General features: G+C 42.8%; 1 protein-coding gene across 1 annotated transcript in view; it reads right to left on the reverse strand.

Annotated features, from left to right (window-relative positions):
* Positions 1-2,126: 2,126 nt before the first annotated feature.
* Positions 2,127-12,078, reverse strand: part of prkx (protein kinase X-linked) — a 22,467-nt gene continuing 12,515 nt past the window's right edge. The window contains exons 5-8 of the mRNA XM_079296458.1: positions 10,022-10,117; positions 7,933-7,990; positions 4,340-4,417; positions 2,127-4,223 (exon numbers count right to left, since the gene is read on the reverse strand). Coding sequence (XP_079152584.1) covers positions 4,098-4,223; positions 4,340-4,417; positions 7,933-7,990; positions 10,022-10,117 — 358 coding nt within the window. The 3' untranslated portion in view covers positions 2,127-4,097. The remainder of the gene's footprint in view (positions 4,224-4,339; positions 4,418-7,932; positions 7,991-10,021; positions 10,118-12,078) is intronic.

The raw sequence follows: 12,078 nt of genomic DNA on the forward strand, positions 1-12,078 counted from the left end.
TGATTAGTTCATGCTTTATTAAGGTAGTTACTACTCGTTAGTAAAGTGTTTTATGTGAGCTCATCTAAAGTGAGGACTATTTATGCCTTATAAAGTATGAAAACACAATAATGAAACAGTTATAAATGTAATAGACGGGCTTATTAATCAAAAATGAAACATTTATAACTGTTGTGAACTGCATACTAATGAATTATTAATGTAGGAACAATGCTTCATAAATGATGAATTAAGTGTTGACTCATACTTAACTAATGCTTCATAGTGTGTAGTTATTATAAAGTGCTACCAAGATGTATTGAGAAGCGACTCTACTGTAAAACAGCAGAGCGTGCTCGCCGGCCTCCTCTCTGCGAGGTAGAGTTCAAGCCTCCACATCTGACGGGACCTCATGAAACCCAAATGGACTCAATGCTAGAGTGTGAAATGATCTTTTTCATATGACTTTGAAACTTTTAACCAAAGTTTTCTTTACATGTTGACAGCAATCAATGAATATTTCAAAAGAGTCCGGTATCCATTCATTTACTTCAGTGTGATTGTAATGACTGGACGAGCTACCTGCCTGTACCTGCTCCTATCACAAGCTGCTGGCTTTATACCAACAGTAGCGTTTTTCTGTGTCCGACACTATACAGGGACCTCCTGACTGTCTCTGAGGCCTTCTGGGAGGTATCAGCCTGCAGTAACTCCAGCAGATCCCCCTCAAAGGCCCTTCACAAGGCATTCATTAGCCCACTATTAGAGTCCTAACTGTCATCGCATACAGCCAGACTAGCATGACTCACTTTTCCACTGTAAACACAATAAGAGCCTCCACGGAACCCCGTGTTCAGCACTTTAACACCGGTCCCACCTTTGGATTTCCAGAGGAAATTAAAGCTCACCATAATGCATGTAAAGTACAGGATTACAATGTGATTAGATTTAAGGAGATACAGATGAAAACAGCTGCTGGGAATAGTCACATGTCTGCTGGAAAACACAGAGGTAACAGCTGGGAAATGCCACGTCAGCGGTTTCTCCGTTTAACAGAAGAAAAACCACCAACACCTCGCTGCTGTCAAAGCGCTTAATTACAACCAAGCTTTCTAAATTCCAACCATCTCAGCATCAAGACCACCACGTCAGCAGAAATCTGCTAAAGACGATGTCACACTTTGGCGTCTCCACATGGTGAAGACAGGAACTGCAGCCCTCTGGAGGACAGCTAACGTCTGAGTCAGCAGAATATCAACAACTCATAGTTATTAAGAATTGAAATGAAAACGGCGTTGTTACATCACTGTGAGCTTTTATGTGCTTCAGCTCCTCTTTCTTGAATATATTGTAATAAATTAAATACACTACACATGGTGGTTTTAGAGGATCAGCTTTATCAGAATCAGAATGTAACACCGAGGTAAAGCTGCACCAATGTTCGAAAATAACTAAAGATCAAATGAATAAAAGGTCATTTTCTTGATGATGTTTGAATGTCAATGATTTACTCTTTGAGGTGCGTGTACTTTACTTGAGAATTTCCATTTTGGGATACTTTATACTACAATACATCTGAGAGGGTACTACTGTACTTCTTACTCCACAACATGATTTATGTGACAACATTCATTTAACATAAATTCAGGTTATTATTACAAAATACAATCAAGTAATAAATGAGTATTATAGAGATTAAAATACATATATATATATATATATATATATATATATATATATATATATATATATATATGTATTATATGTATTTATATATATATATATATATATTTATATATATATATTATATGTATTTATATATAGGGCATTGAAATGAGCTCCACCATTACCAGCTGCAACATTAAAGAGATGAACATATTAATGCATCAATAATTGTATTCCACTCCATTATTTTCTTCAAGTATATTTTGATGCCAGTACTTAAGTACTTTTCCGTGATATTTCTATGGTACTATGGTATTGCTACTTTAGAGAACTTCTTCCACAGCGTTGTTGACAGTATATGAATTCTCAATCTGTGAAGAGACAATTGGTGCATTTTGTTACAAAAACCTTCAGACAGCAGCATGGGGGGGGGGGGGGGGGGGCAGCGAATGAGGACAGGAAGGACCAGGCGGGACACGGGAGGAAGAGAAAAGCTTTTTCTTTCTTACCTCGTTCAAACATTTCCAAAGACGCTTGAGTCTTCATACAAACATGTGCCATTGCTTAGAGTTCCATAATGACAGGTACAAAAGGAGTTACTGTATATTGATAGGCGTTGTTAGGTCGAGGGTAGAAAACAATGTGTGACTGCGCCAACTTAAAGGCTGAGACGTATACAGATATTGCTCGGGAACACAGAAGTGGCTGGGTGTGGAGGTTACAGACACATGCATTATACAAACAGCCTCTATATGGATGCGCACCATTGTGAGAGACAACACTATACATACGATGTGGTGTGTGATGTAGGTTACGGGGGGGGGGGGGGGCGCACTAAGGCGAATCGCTGGATGTGCCTACCCAGTATGCCTTGCGGGAACACCCTACTCTGCCTCTGATTGGCCCGTCCAGGCGTCTGCTAAACGCTATCGTTAGCCTAGCTGTGATGCTAGCTGAACTAGACCGGCTCTGGAGAACAACTCAGCCCAGGCGGCTCATGCTGTGTGCCTACATCATGCTAACATTAGCATTTAGTAGTCACCTGTAACGCCGGAGAGGAAATGGCCAATCAGAGACAAGTATGGGGTCATCCCGCAAAGCACACTGGTAGGTGCGCGCGGCGAGTCATGATAGTGCCTCCCTGTGAGCACAGCAGTGATGCTTGTTTTCTGTACATTATAACAGCTACATATAAGCAGCCTAGAAGACGCACGGATGCCTTTAATACTTCTGAAAGCAAGTGACTAGACGTTTGCTCATTGCACCAACAGTATATAATGGCCTGTATGCGTTTTTGAAAACAATGGATTCAATATGAAGCTAGCAGATTTGGATATTTTGTTCAGATATGGAGTAGAGGAATGATGTATTAGCCGAGGTCGAGATATTCCAAAGATGCTGTAGGTTTGAGGTCACTCAAATGCCCTCACACTGTTTTATTCAGCATTCATAATAGATCAGTGTATAGTTCCATGTCCCCGCTAGCTGCTACCAGCATAACTCACCCCGCCTCCAGCCCAGCTTCCAGACTTTCACCCAGGTGACACGGTCCTGACTTTGGTCTGAACACCAGTTGTGATCCTTTCAGCTGGACAGCAGCAGCAGCAGCTCTGTCATGAAGGCGAGGCACAGACTAAACCATATGAAGTTTGTTGCAAAGGCCAATATTTGTCCGGAAACAGCAAACAAAGCCTTCTGCTGATGAATACTGTAACGTAGCTCGAAACACTGACAAGTACCTCACACCCCCCCAGCACCTTTCACCTCACATGACCGGGCTTTGAAAGCAGGACAGCCAGGACGATAATGATGAGGGCGAGTGTAGTGAGCACAGAGGGACTGGGGTTCATGTGTGGAACAGCTGGGACTGTACAGTAACAATAAAGTCCTTTGGTCGGGGATGAAGCAGCACATTCAGCTCCTCACATGGACTGAGACCAGCGGTGGCTGAGGAGCAGCACGTGTAAGGCACCTTCTCACAAGTGCTGCGCCTGTTCAGGTAAACTGCATTCATGACGACTGGCCAGCTGACAGTTACAGCACCAGTCTGGAGTCACATTAGATATGACTGCATGAACATTTATAAAACATAATATAAAAAAAGACCTGATTATTGTTAAAAGCTAGAAAGTAACAGTCTTTTGGTTTCAAAGGAAACTCATTATTTTTTGCATATGAGCAGGCTCAGAGGAAAAACTGATTAAAAAAAATCAAAAGAGCAAAAGGTTTGACTTTAGTCAGATAAATAAAAGTACAAAAAGCAAATCATCTCTGTGGTCTGAGACCGTCACAGCATCAATCATATCTCTCAGGAGGCCGTTGTTACGATAGCAGGAGGCTCCTGGCTTTGATAAATAAGGATTCTCTCCGTGACAGCAGCTGGAACAGTTACTACACATGACGCTGCGTCAACTCTCAGGATATTCCGTCAATAAATACACCAGGCTCAGCGATCAGAAGTTCTTGAAGGTCTCCAAGTCCTTCGGAGGCACAGGAGGGTCTTTCTTCCAGTCGTCCTCTGGGTAAACGTCAAAGTTAGAGGTGTCCCCCTCATGGGAGACTTTAGGAACTATGGGGGGCTGTGGAGACAACGGGACGTGCCGGTGAGTGGGAGCACAATGTAGATCAATGTGCATGCTCCTTATAAAAAGACAAGAGTCAAATTCAAAAGCACTGTTGGTCCGTGTCAGCTCACCTTCAGCTTCCTCAGAGGAACGGCCTCCCAGTCAATGGTCTTGAACCACCGATGCTTCTTCACATCATCTGCTCCGTTCTGAAACACAAAACATGGCTGTTTGCAGATCTCTTTCTATAATCACAGCATAGAAATCCTTCTGTTTGGCTTTGACTTCTAAAGACGGACCATTTAGAAGCAAAGATGAGTGTGACCCAGCAGCGGCAGCAGGAGCCGCGATAGGCCAGACTCCCGCTAATACACAACAGCTGGCCAATCAGAGCTCCTGCTGCTGCTGTGTGGGTTGCACTTCATTTCTTTTTAGTGATCTGAGCTCTGTGTTGATGAGCTCTTATGGCGGGTCATGAGAGGTGACGCCGTGCTGTGTGGAGCTGGAGGTGTTGCAGCATCTGGTGTAGGTTGAATATTATCACCAACATCAATGCATTAGCTGAATGCTAATTCAATTAACGCCTTTAAAAAAGCTTTAGTGCGTGTCGTCGCGTCCGGCCTGTGACCGCTGTGCTCTGCAGAGCCACAGATCAATAGCATCTCGTCTGGGATTATGAGGAGCTAATCAGCGGGCTGAGAGAAGTATGTGTGTTATGGAAAAGTATGTGTGTTATGGAAAAGTATGTGTGTTATGGAGAAGATGTGTGTTATGGAGAAGATGTGTGTTATGGAGAAGTATGTGTGTTATGGAGAAGTATGTGTGTTATGGAGAAGTATGTGTGTTATGGAGAAGTATGTGTGTTATGGAAAAGTATGTGTGTTATGGAAAAGTATGTGTGTTATGGAAAAGTATGTGTGTTATGGAAAAGTATGTGTGTTATGGAAAAGTATGTGTGTTATGGAAAAGTATGTGTGTTATGGAAAAGTATGTGTGTTATGGAAAAGTATGTGTGTTATGGAAAAGTATGTGTGTTATGGAGAAGTATGTGTGTTATGGAGAAGATGTGTGTTATGGAAAAGTATGTGTGTTATGGAGAAGATGTGTGTTATGGAGAAGATGTGTGTTATGGAGAAGATGTGTGTTATGGAAAAGTATGTGTGTTATGGAGAAGATGTGTGTTATGGAAAAGTATGTGTGTTATGGAGAAGGATGTGTGTTATGGAGAAGGATGTGTGTTATGGAAAAGTATGTGTGTTATGGAAAAGTATGTGTGTTATGGAAAAGTATGTGTGTTATGGAAAAGTATGTGTGTTATGGAAAAGTATGTGTGTTATGGAGAAGATGTGTGTTATGGAGAAGATGTGTGTTATGGAAAAGTATGTGTGTTATGGAAAAGTATGTGTGTTATGGAAAAGTATGTGTGTTATGGAAAAGTGTGTGTTATGGAGAAGATGTGTGTTATGGAAAAGTATGTGTGTTATGGAAAAGTATGTGTGTTATGGAAAAGTATGTGTGTTATGGAGAAGTATGTGTGTTATGGAGAAGATGTGTGTTATGGAAAAGTATGTGTGTTATGGAAAAGTATGTGTGTTATGGAGAAGGATGTGTGTTATGGAGAAGATGTGTGTTATGGAGAAGTATGTGTGTTATGGAGAAGATGTGTGTTATGGAAAAGTATGTGTGTTATGGAAAAGTATGTGTGTTATGGAGAAGTATGTGTGTTATGGAAAAGTATGTGTGTTATGGAGAAGATGTGTGTTATGGAAAAGTATGTGTGTTATGGAGAAGATGTGTGTTATGGAGAAGTATGTGTGTTATGGAGAAGATGTGTGTTATGGAAAAGTATGTGTGTTATGGAAAAGTATGTGTGTTATGGAAAAGTATGTGTGTTATGGAAAAGTATGTGTGTTATGGAGAAGATGTGTGTTATGGAAAAGTATGTGTGTTATGGAGAAGATGTGTGTTATGGAGAAGATGTGTGTTATGGAGAAGTATGTGTGTTATGGAAAAGTATGTGTGTTATGGAAAAGTATGTGTGTTATGGAAAAGTATGTGTGTTATGGAGAAGATGTGTGTTATGGAAAAGTATGTGTGTTATGGAAAAGTATGTGTGTTATGGAGAAGATGTGTGTTATGGAGAAGTATGTGTGTTATGGAGAAGATGTGTGTTATGGAAAAGTATGTGTGTTATGGAGAAGATGTGTGTTATGGAGAAGATGTGTGTTATGGAGAAGTATGTGTGTTATGGAGAAGTATGTGTGTTATGGAAAAGTATGTGTGTTATGGAAAAGTATGTGTGTTATGGAAAAGTATGTGTGTTATGGAAAAGTATGTGTGTTATGGAAAAGTATGTGTGTTATGGAAAAGTATGTGTGTTATGGAGAAGATGTGTGTTATGGAGAAGATGTGTGTTATGGAGAAGATGTGTGTTATGGAGAAGATGTGTGTTATGGAGAAGATGTGTGTTATGGAGAAGATGTGTGTTATGGAAAAGTATGTGTGTTATGGAAAAGTATGTGTGTTATGGAAAAGTATGTGTGTTATGGAAAAGTATGTGTGTTATGGAGAAGATGTGTGTTATGGAGAAGATGTGTGTTATGGAGAAGATGTGTGTTATGGAGAAGATGTGTGTTATGGAAAAGTATGTGTGTTATGGAGAAGTATGTGTGTTATGGAGAAGATGTGTGTTATGGAAAAGTATGTGTGTTATGGAAAAGTATGTGTGTTATGGAAAAGTATGTGTGTTATGGAAAAGTATGTGTGTTATGGAAAAGTATGTGTGTTATGGAAAAGTATGTGTGTTATGGAGAAGATGTGTGTTATGGAGAAGATGTGTGTTATGGAGAAGATGTGTGTTATGGAGAAGATGTGTGTTATGGAGAAGATGTCCTCCGGTTTGAATGGGACTCTACACAGCTCCCGCTGGTGCCCGGTCAAGTGGCCGGCTCCCAGTTAAAGTAAATGTCCTCTTCTGTCACTTCTTGTCCAACCCTGTTTCAGGTAAACCTAACTCTGAAGAGAGAGTGATGAAGTCATATCAATCTTTGAATGTGCACACTAAAACGCTGTCAGGTGGAGAAGTGAAGCCCGAACACAACATTCTGTTCCTTTCTGCTAGCCTAACCTTTACGGCTTCACTTTTTGCCATATTTGTGTAATTTCCTCTGTCATAATCTGTTGATACATTCATCTTCATCCTCAATTATCACAGTGAGCTCACGGCAACGAGCTTTACGAGCAGCAGTGAGTAATGTGTGGACACTTTTTGTGTGGGCCTCTGAGCCTGGGGGGCCAGATTACAATATGTACAATACATAAAGACATAAATCCTCCCTGGTGAAGCTCCTAATGTTCAGTGTTTTGGAGGATCTAGTTTGCTGGATTGTATAATATTCTAATATTCTAACATTTAAAAGGCGTTTCTAATATTTCTACATCCATATTGATTAAAATGGGCTCCAGACAGGACGGGGTCTGAAAGCGACTCCACACAAATTTGAGATTTTGTGCGTATGAAATTGTTTTTGATGTTGCCTTCGTTCGGCACGAATGTTTATTGATTTTAGGAGTCGGACAGATGTGAGAAACCTGTAACGGTCCAAAGACTTGTCTCTTCCTTTCTCTGTGATTGGAAGCATGTGCAGCTTCTCTCCTGTCCCGTCCTCAGACTGCTGTCTACCTGACGCTATGAAATGTGCTTCAGGGAGCCGAACCAACTCACCTTCATGTTGCCAAGCCGTCTGGCTCGGTCGATGACCAGAAACTTCTTGATGAGGTCTCTGGGGGGGGGGTGGGGGGGGGAAACAGTGAGTGAATCCAAAGCTGTACAGTGTCTCTCTCTCTCCAGGTTCTCCAGCGCTGTCACGATGACAAATGTGTCCTCACCAAAGGTAGCCGCCGGCCGGTGGAAGGTGACGAGGGCTGGCTAAGTGAGCTGCGTCTCTTTCACAATCTTTTAATTGAACAAAGTGGAACTTTGTGACACTGTAAACTTGTGCATGTGATGTAGACATCCGTGTGAGGGGGTGGGGATGATTCACGGGGGCTTAAACTGGCAGAGTGGAGGAGATGGAGATAGAGATAAAGGCGGCGTATCTCACACCCAACGAGCCGCCGACAGCCTCGTAAATACAGCGGCTGCATGTCGACAAGTCAGCTATTTCTCACTTTTTGTCGAAATCCTTCCTCTGCTTCCAGACGGGAGCCTTGGAGTGATGTGTCACAGAGAAATATTTTAATCAGCTCTGGGGGAAATATTAGTATTTATGACTTTTCATGGATTTTATGAAGGAGAATTCATCTGGAATAGAGAGAGGCTATCAGCCCTATGTTTGGTGCTTCATTTGTCCATGTCGATTAATAACGATGTTCACTCTTCCTATTGCAACTTTCAATCGGAGGTTTTTCTGCACCAAACAGCAGCCAGGACTCAGGAATCAGTCAACATTCACTGTGGATGAGCACGACGGGCAAACTATGACTTCTAGGTCCCGCTCCAGTGCCACATTTGGACGGTTTAATTACTCTCGAGGTTTACTCGGTGAGGTGATGGAGAGGATTGCGGTTCAGGTCAAAATACTAACGTGCGCTCGTTACGTAGCTGCCGTTGTAAAGTCCGAAAGGTACGTGACAAAACTAAGGTAAAACTAAAATTCTGAACTAAATTTGATTTAGTCACTGTGACTTCACGTGAAGGCGCAGCGACCTCGACCGTAGAACCCCAAATTCTAATCAGTTCCTCTTGACGTGTAAGAAATACCCTCCAGGTCAGGTCAACACGAGGTCAACATGTCCGACTAACCCTGAACACCCGACTCCTTTTATGACTGATGATGAGACTTTCACTGCTGGGGTCACCCTGGGACGGTGCTCCAGTCCGTCTCATCAGCCGCAGTCTGTCCTCTGCAAGGCCTTTCCCTTGCTGATGGATGGGAGTGCGTGACACGCAACTGTGTGTCAGAGTGATAGAAATGGTGGAAATATTAGAAATCCTTCTGTCTGCTGGCACAGAGATAGATGGCTTAACAGCGGGAAGCTGTGGCTCCGCTGAATTATCAGTGTGTGTGTCCTCTCCGGGGCCACGGCGACGGGACTGATTGAGTGAGTGCATGCTCACGTGCAAACACACTCAGAGTGCGCCGAGCCTGTAATCTTGCAACATTCCTGCGCCCTCCAGCTGGTGTAACGGGTGGAGTTGGGCTGGGTGTGTCATTAGTGGCTGCAGGTCTACCTGAAGGCTCCTCTTGAGCTCCAGGGAGCTCATTGACCTCCGTGTTAAAGGGACGCTGCTGCACTTAAAAAACCCCCACCGTCGTTTGAAGTATTGATGCTTGAGTAGTCCTTTGAATGGTGAGGGTGGGGGGGTCAGATTTTGGTTGTAGATGAGCACCACTGTGGAGACCTGGTCCCAGGGCTGCAGCTACAGCTGAGGACTCTCAGGTCAGCTTCTTTGGAGCTTTTTTTTTAAAGAGGGAATTTAGAGGTTTTACATTCTGGAGTCAAAAAGTCACAGCTTCTTCAGGCCGGTTCCAGTATTTCTACACTCAAATGAGATTATTATTTTAAGGCAGAAATACCGTTTTGAATGTTTTTGGTTAGATGCCTAATATATAGAAAATACAGATTTGAATGTATTTAAAATACATCAGTAAAATAATAAAGAGGGCGACCATAAAGTGGCTAAATGAGAGCGGAGGCTGTCCGCGTTTAAATTCATTAAAGGGAATTATGTGTTTAAAATTCCTTCAATCAGTAACAGTCCTCGTACATGCAGAGACATTAAGGATCACTGTGAGCACTTGGTGTCTTACTTGACATAGAAATCCAGATGGCGAGGGAATTCCAGTTTTCCGGCCAGAATCTTCTGATAGATTCCAAATGGGTTGTCATCAAAGAACGGTGGGTACCTGTGGAGATAAACACACGTCAGCCTCTGACACACACACACACACACACACACACGCACACACACACGCACACACACGCACACACACACACACACAGTGCAAACTTCATTCACACTCTGCGTATTCAAACATACGGGCCGCGGACGGGATTCGGCCCGCCACGTCATTTTATGTGGCCCGCGAATCCGCCACCAAAAAAATTGAATTTGTATTTTTTTATTTTTTTATTATTATTTTTACAAAAATTTAAAGTTAGATGTGAAAATAAAAATATCCCCATGGTCGAAATTATGAGACAGAAAGTCGAAGTGATGAGATAGCATGTTGTCTGTGTGCCGACATTCAAACGATCACAACAGGTGGACAGGAGATGCAACAACCCATAAAGAGGATTTCCAACAAGTAATCGTGTCTTTCGCAACATGTGTACTTCTCTGTACTTGTAAACTCGTGGACTTGTGAAACGTCATGAGTCTCAGCCCAAGTACTGTTCCAATTCAAAGTTCACATCGAGCCAAGCACGGTCCTAATGCCCGGATGTGGCTCCGCCCATTTTACCGGGGATGCATCGGAGGTGACTTGTCTGTACTTGGGACAGCCAAATATCCCAGAATGCATTTTGCACCAGCAACAGGAAACAATGGCGGAGGAGAAATCACACAACTGGAAGTTGAAACTTTAGAAATACTACTGTTGTTAAGTCACAGAAAGTAATTTTAGGATGTTTTGAGGCGAGAAGTTAGTTGTTTAAGCACCAAATCTGTGGTCGGTTTGTCAAGATTCAGCCAATTTAAAAATCTGCTCTGATGATTTCGGAGATGTGAAGTGTTGCTAGCGGGATCTGATCCACATACATATATTTATATGTATATATTTTTGATTTTAAATGAAAACGAAAACAGCAGGGTCATCATATTTAGTTTGATTGTAAAAATACTTTCCAGAAAAAAACGGATTAAACTCATGAGACCAGCTGAGGTGGTGATGTCATCAAGTAAGCTGCTGTTCCAATTGTCTGTAGGGCTGCAACAATGAATCGATAAAATAGATGAAAATCGATTATTAAAAGAGTTGGCAACGAATTTCATTGTCGATTCGTTGTGTCGCGCGATTATTACGCCACTCAATAAGTCGCGGAGATGTTTGAGTATAAAAAAAAAAAGTTGAGTTGAGCCATTCGCGCCGCCGGTCTCGTCGGGGGCTATTTGTGTTCATTCGCACTGGACGCCCGGAGAGGGGGAGTGGCTTATCGCCCTGAAAGCCGCTCAACTGTCCCCCATTAACGATGGAAACAATAACCTCTATTTCTGCTTAGTACGTGTTGTGGAAGTCACAGATATCCCGGGAAACTAAACTAAATATATTAGGAGTAGTTACATTTACACCATCTTACATTTACAACCGGCCCTTTGAGGGCGACCGTGATGCTGATGTGGCCCCAGAGTGAAGATGAGTTTGACACCCCTGCACTAGATGGAGAGTGAACACATGGAGGGGTGACCATTTAGTCTGGGGGGGGGGGGGAGGCTATGATAACTTTCTGCTTTGGACAGAGCCGCCTTTGTTCAAAGTTCTGTGTGTTTGTCTTCCTGCCACCCACAGGCCTGCTGCTGAGTGCTTTCCCCGCTATGGGCTGGACAAGTCATTACCCGCAAATTACATAATGGGGCCGGCCTCCAACTGCATTCCGCACGGAGCAGACAGGCGCATAATCGCACCGGTTTGTCACATGCCGCTCGCCTTCCCAGTGAAAAGCTCCAGAGGCGGGAGACTGTGGGACGTCTGGGAGCCGGCCGAGCACCACAGACTCCACTGGTGTGCCGTCATAGGTGGAGAATCTGGGTCACCGTGGCAAGATGGGAAGAGAATGACATCATGTGACCTAAATATTAGGTTTGGGAGTGTTGTAGTCAAGACCACCTGAGCAGAGACCAAGTCAAGACCTTCTTAAATCTCTCACA

The sequence above is a fragment of the Melanostigma gelatinosum genome (assembly GCF_949748355.1).
Source record: "Melanostigma gelatinosum genome assembly, chromosome: 24".
Classification (NCBI taxonomy): Eukaryota; Metazoa; Chordata; class Actinopteri; order Perciformes; family Zoarcidae; genus Melanostigma; species Melanostigma gelatinosum.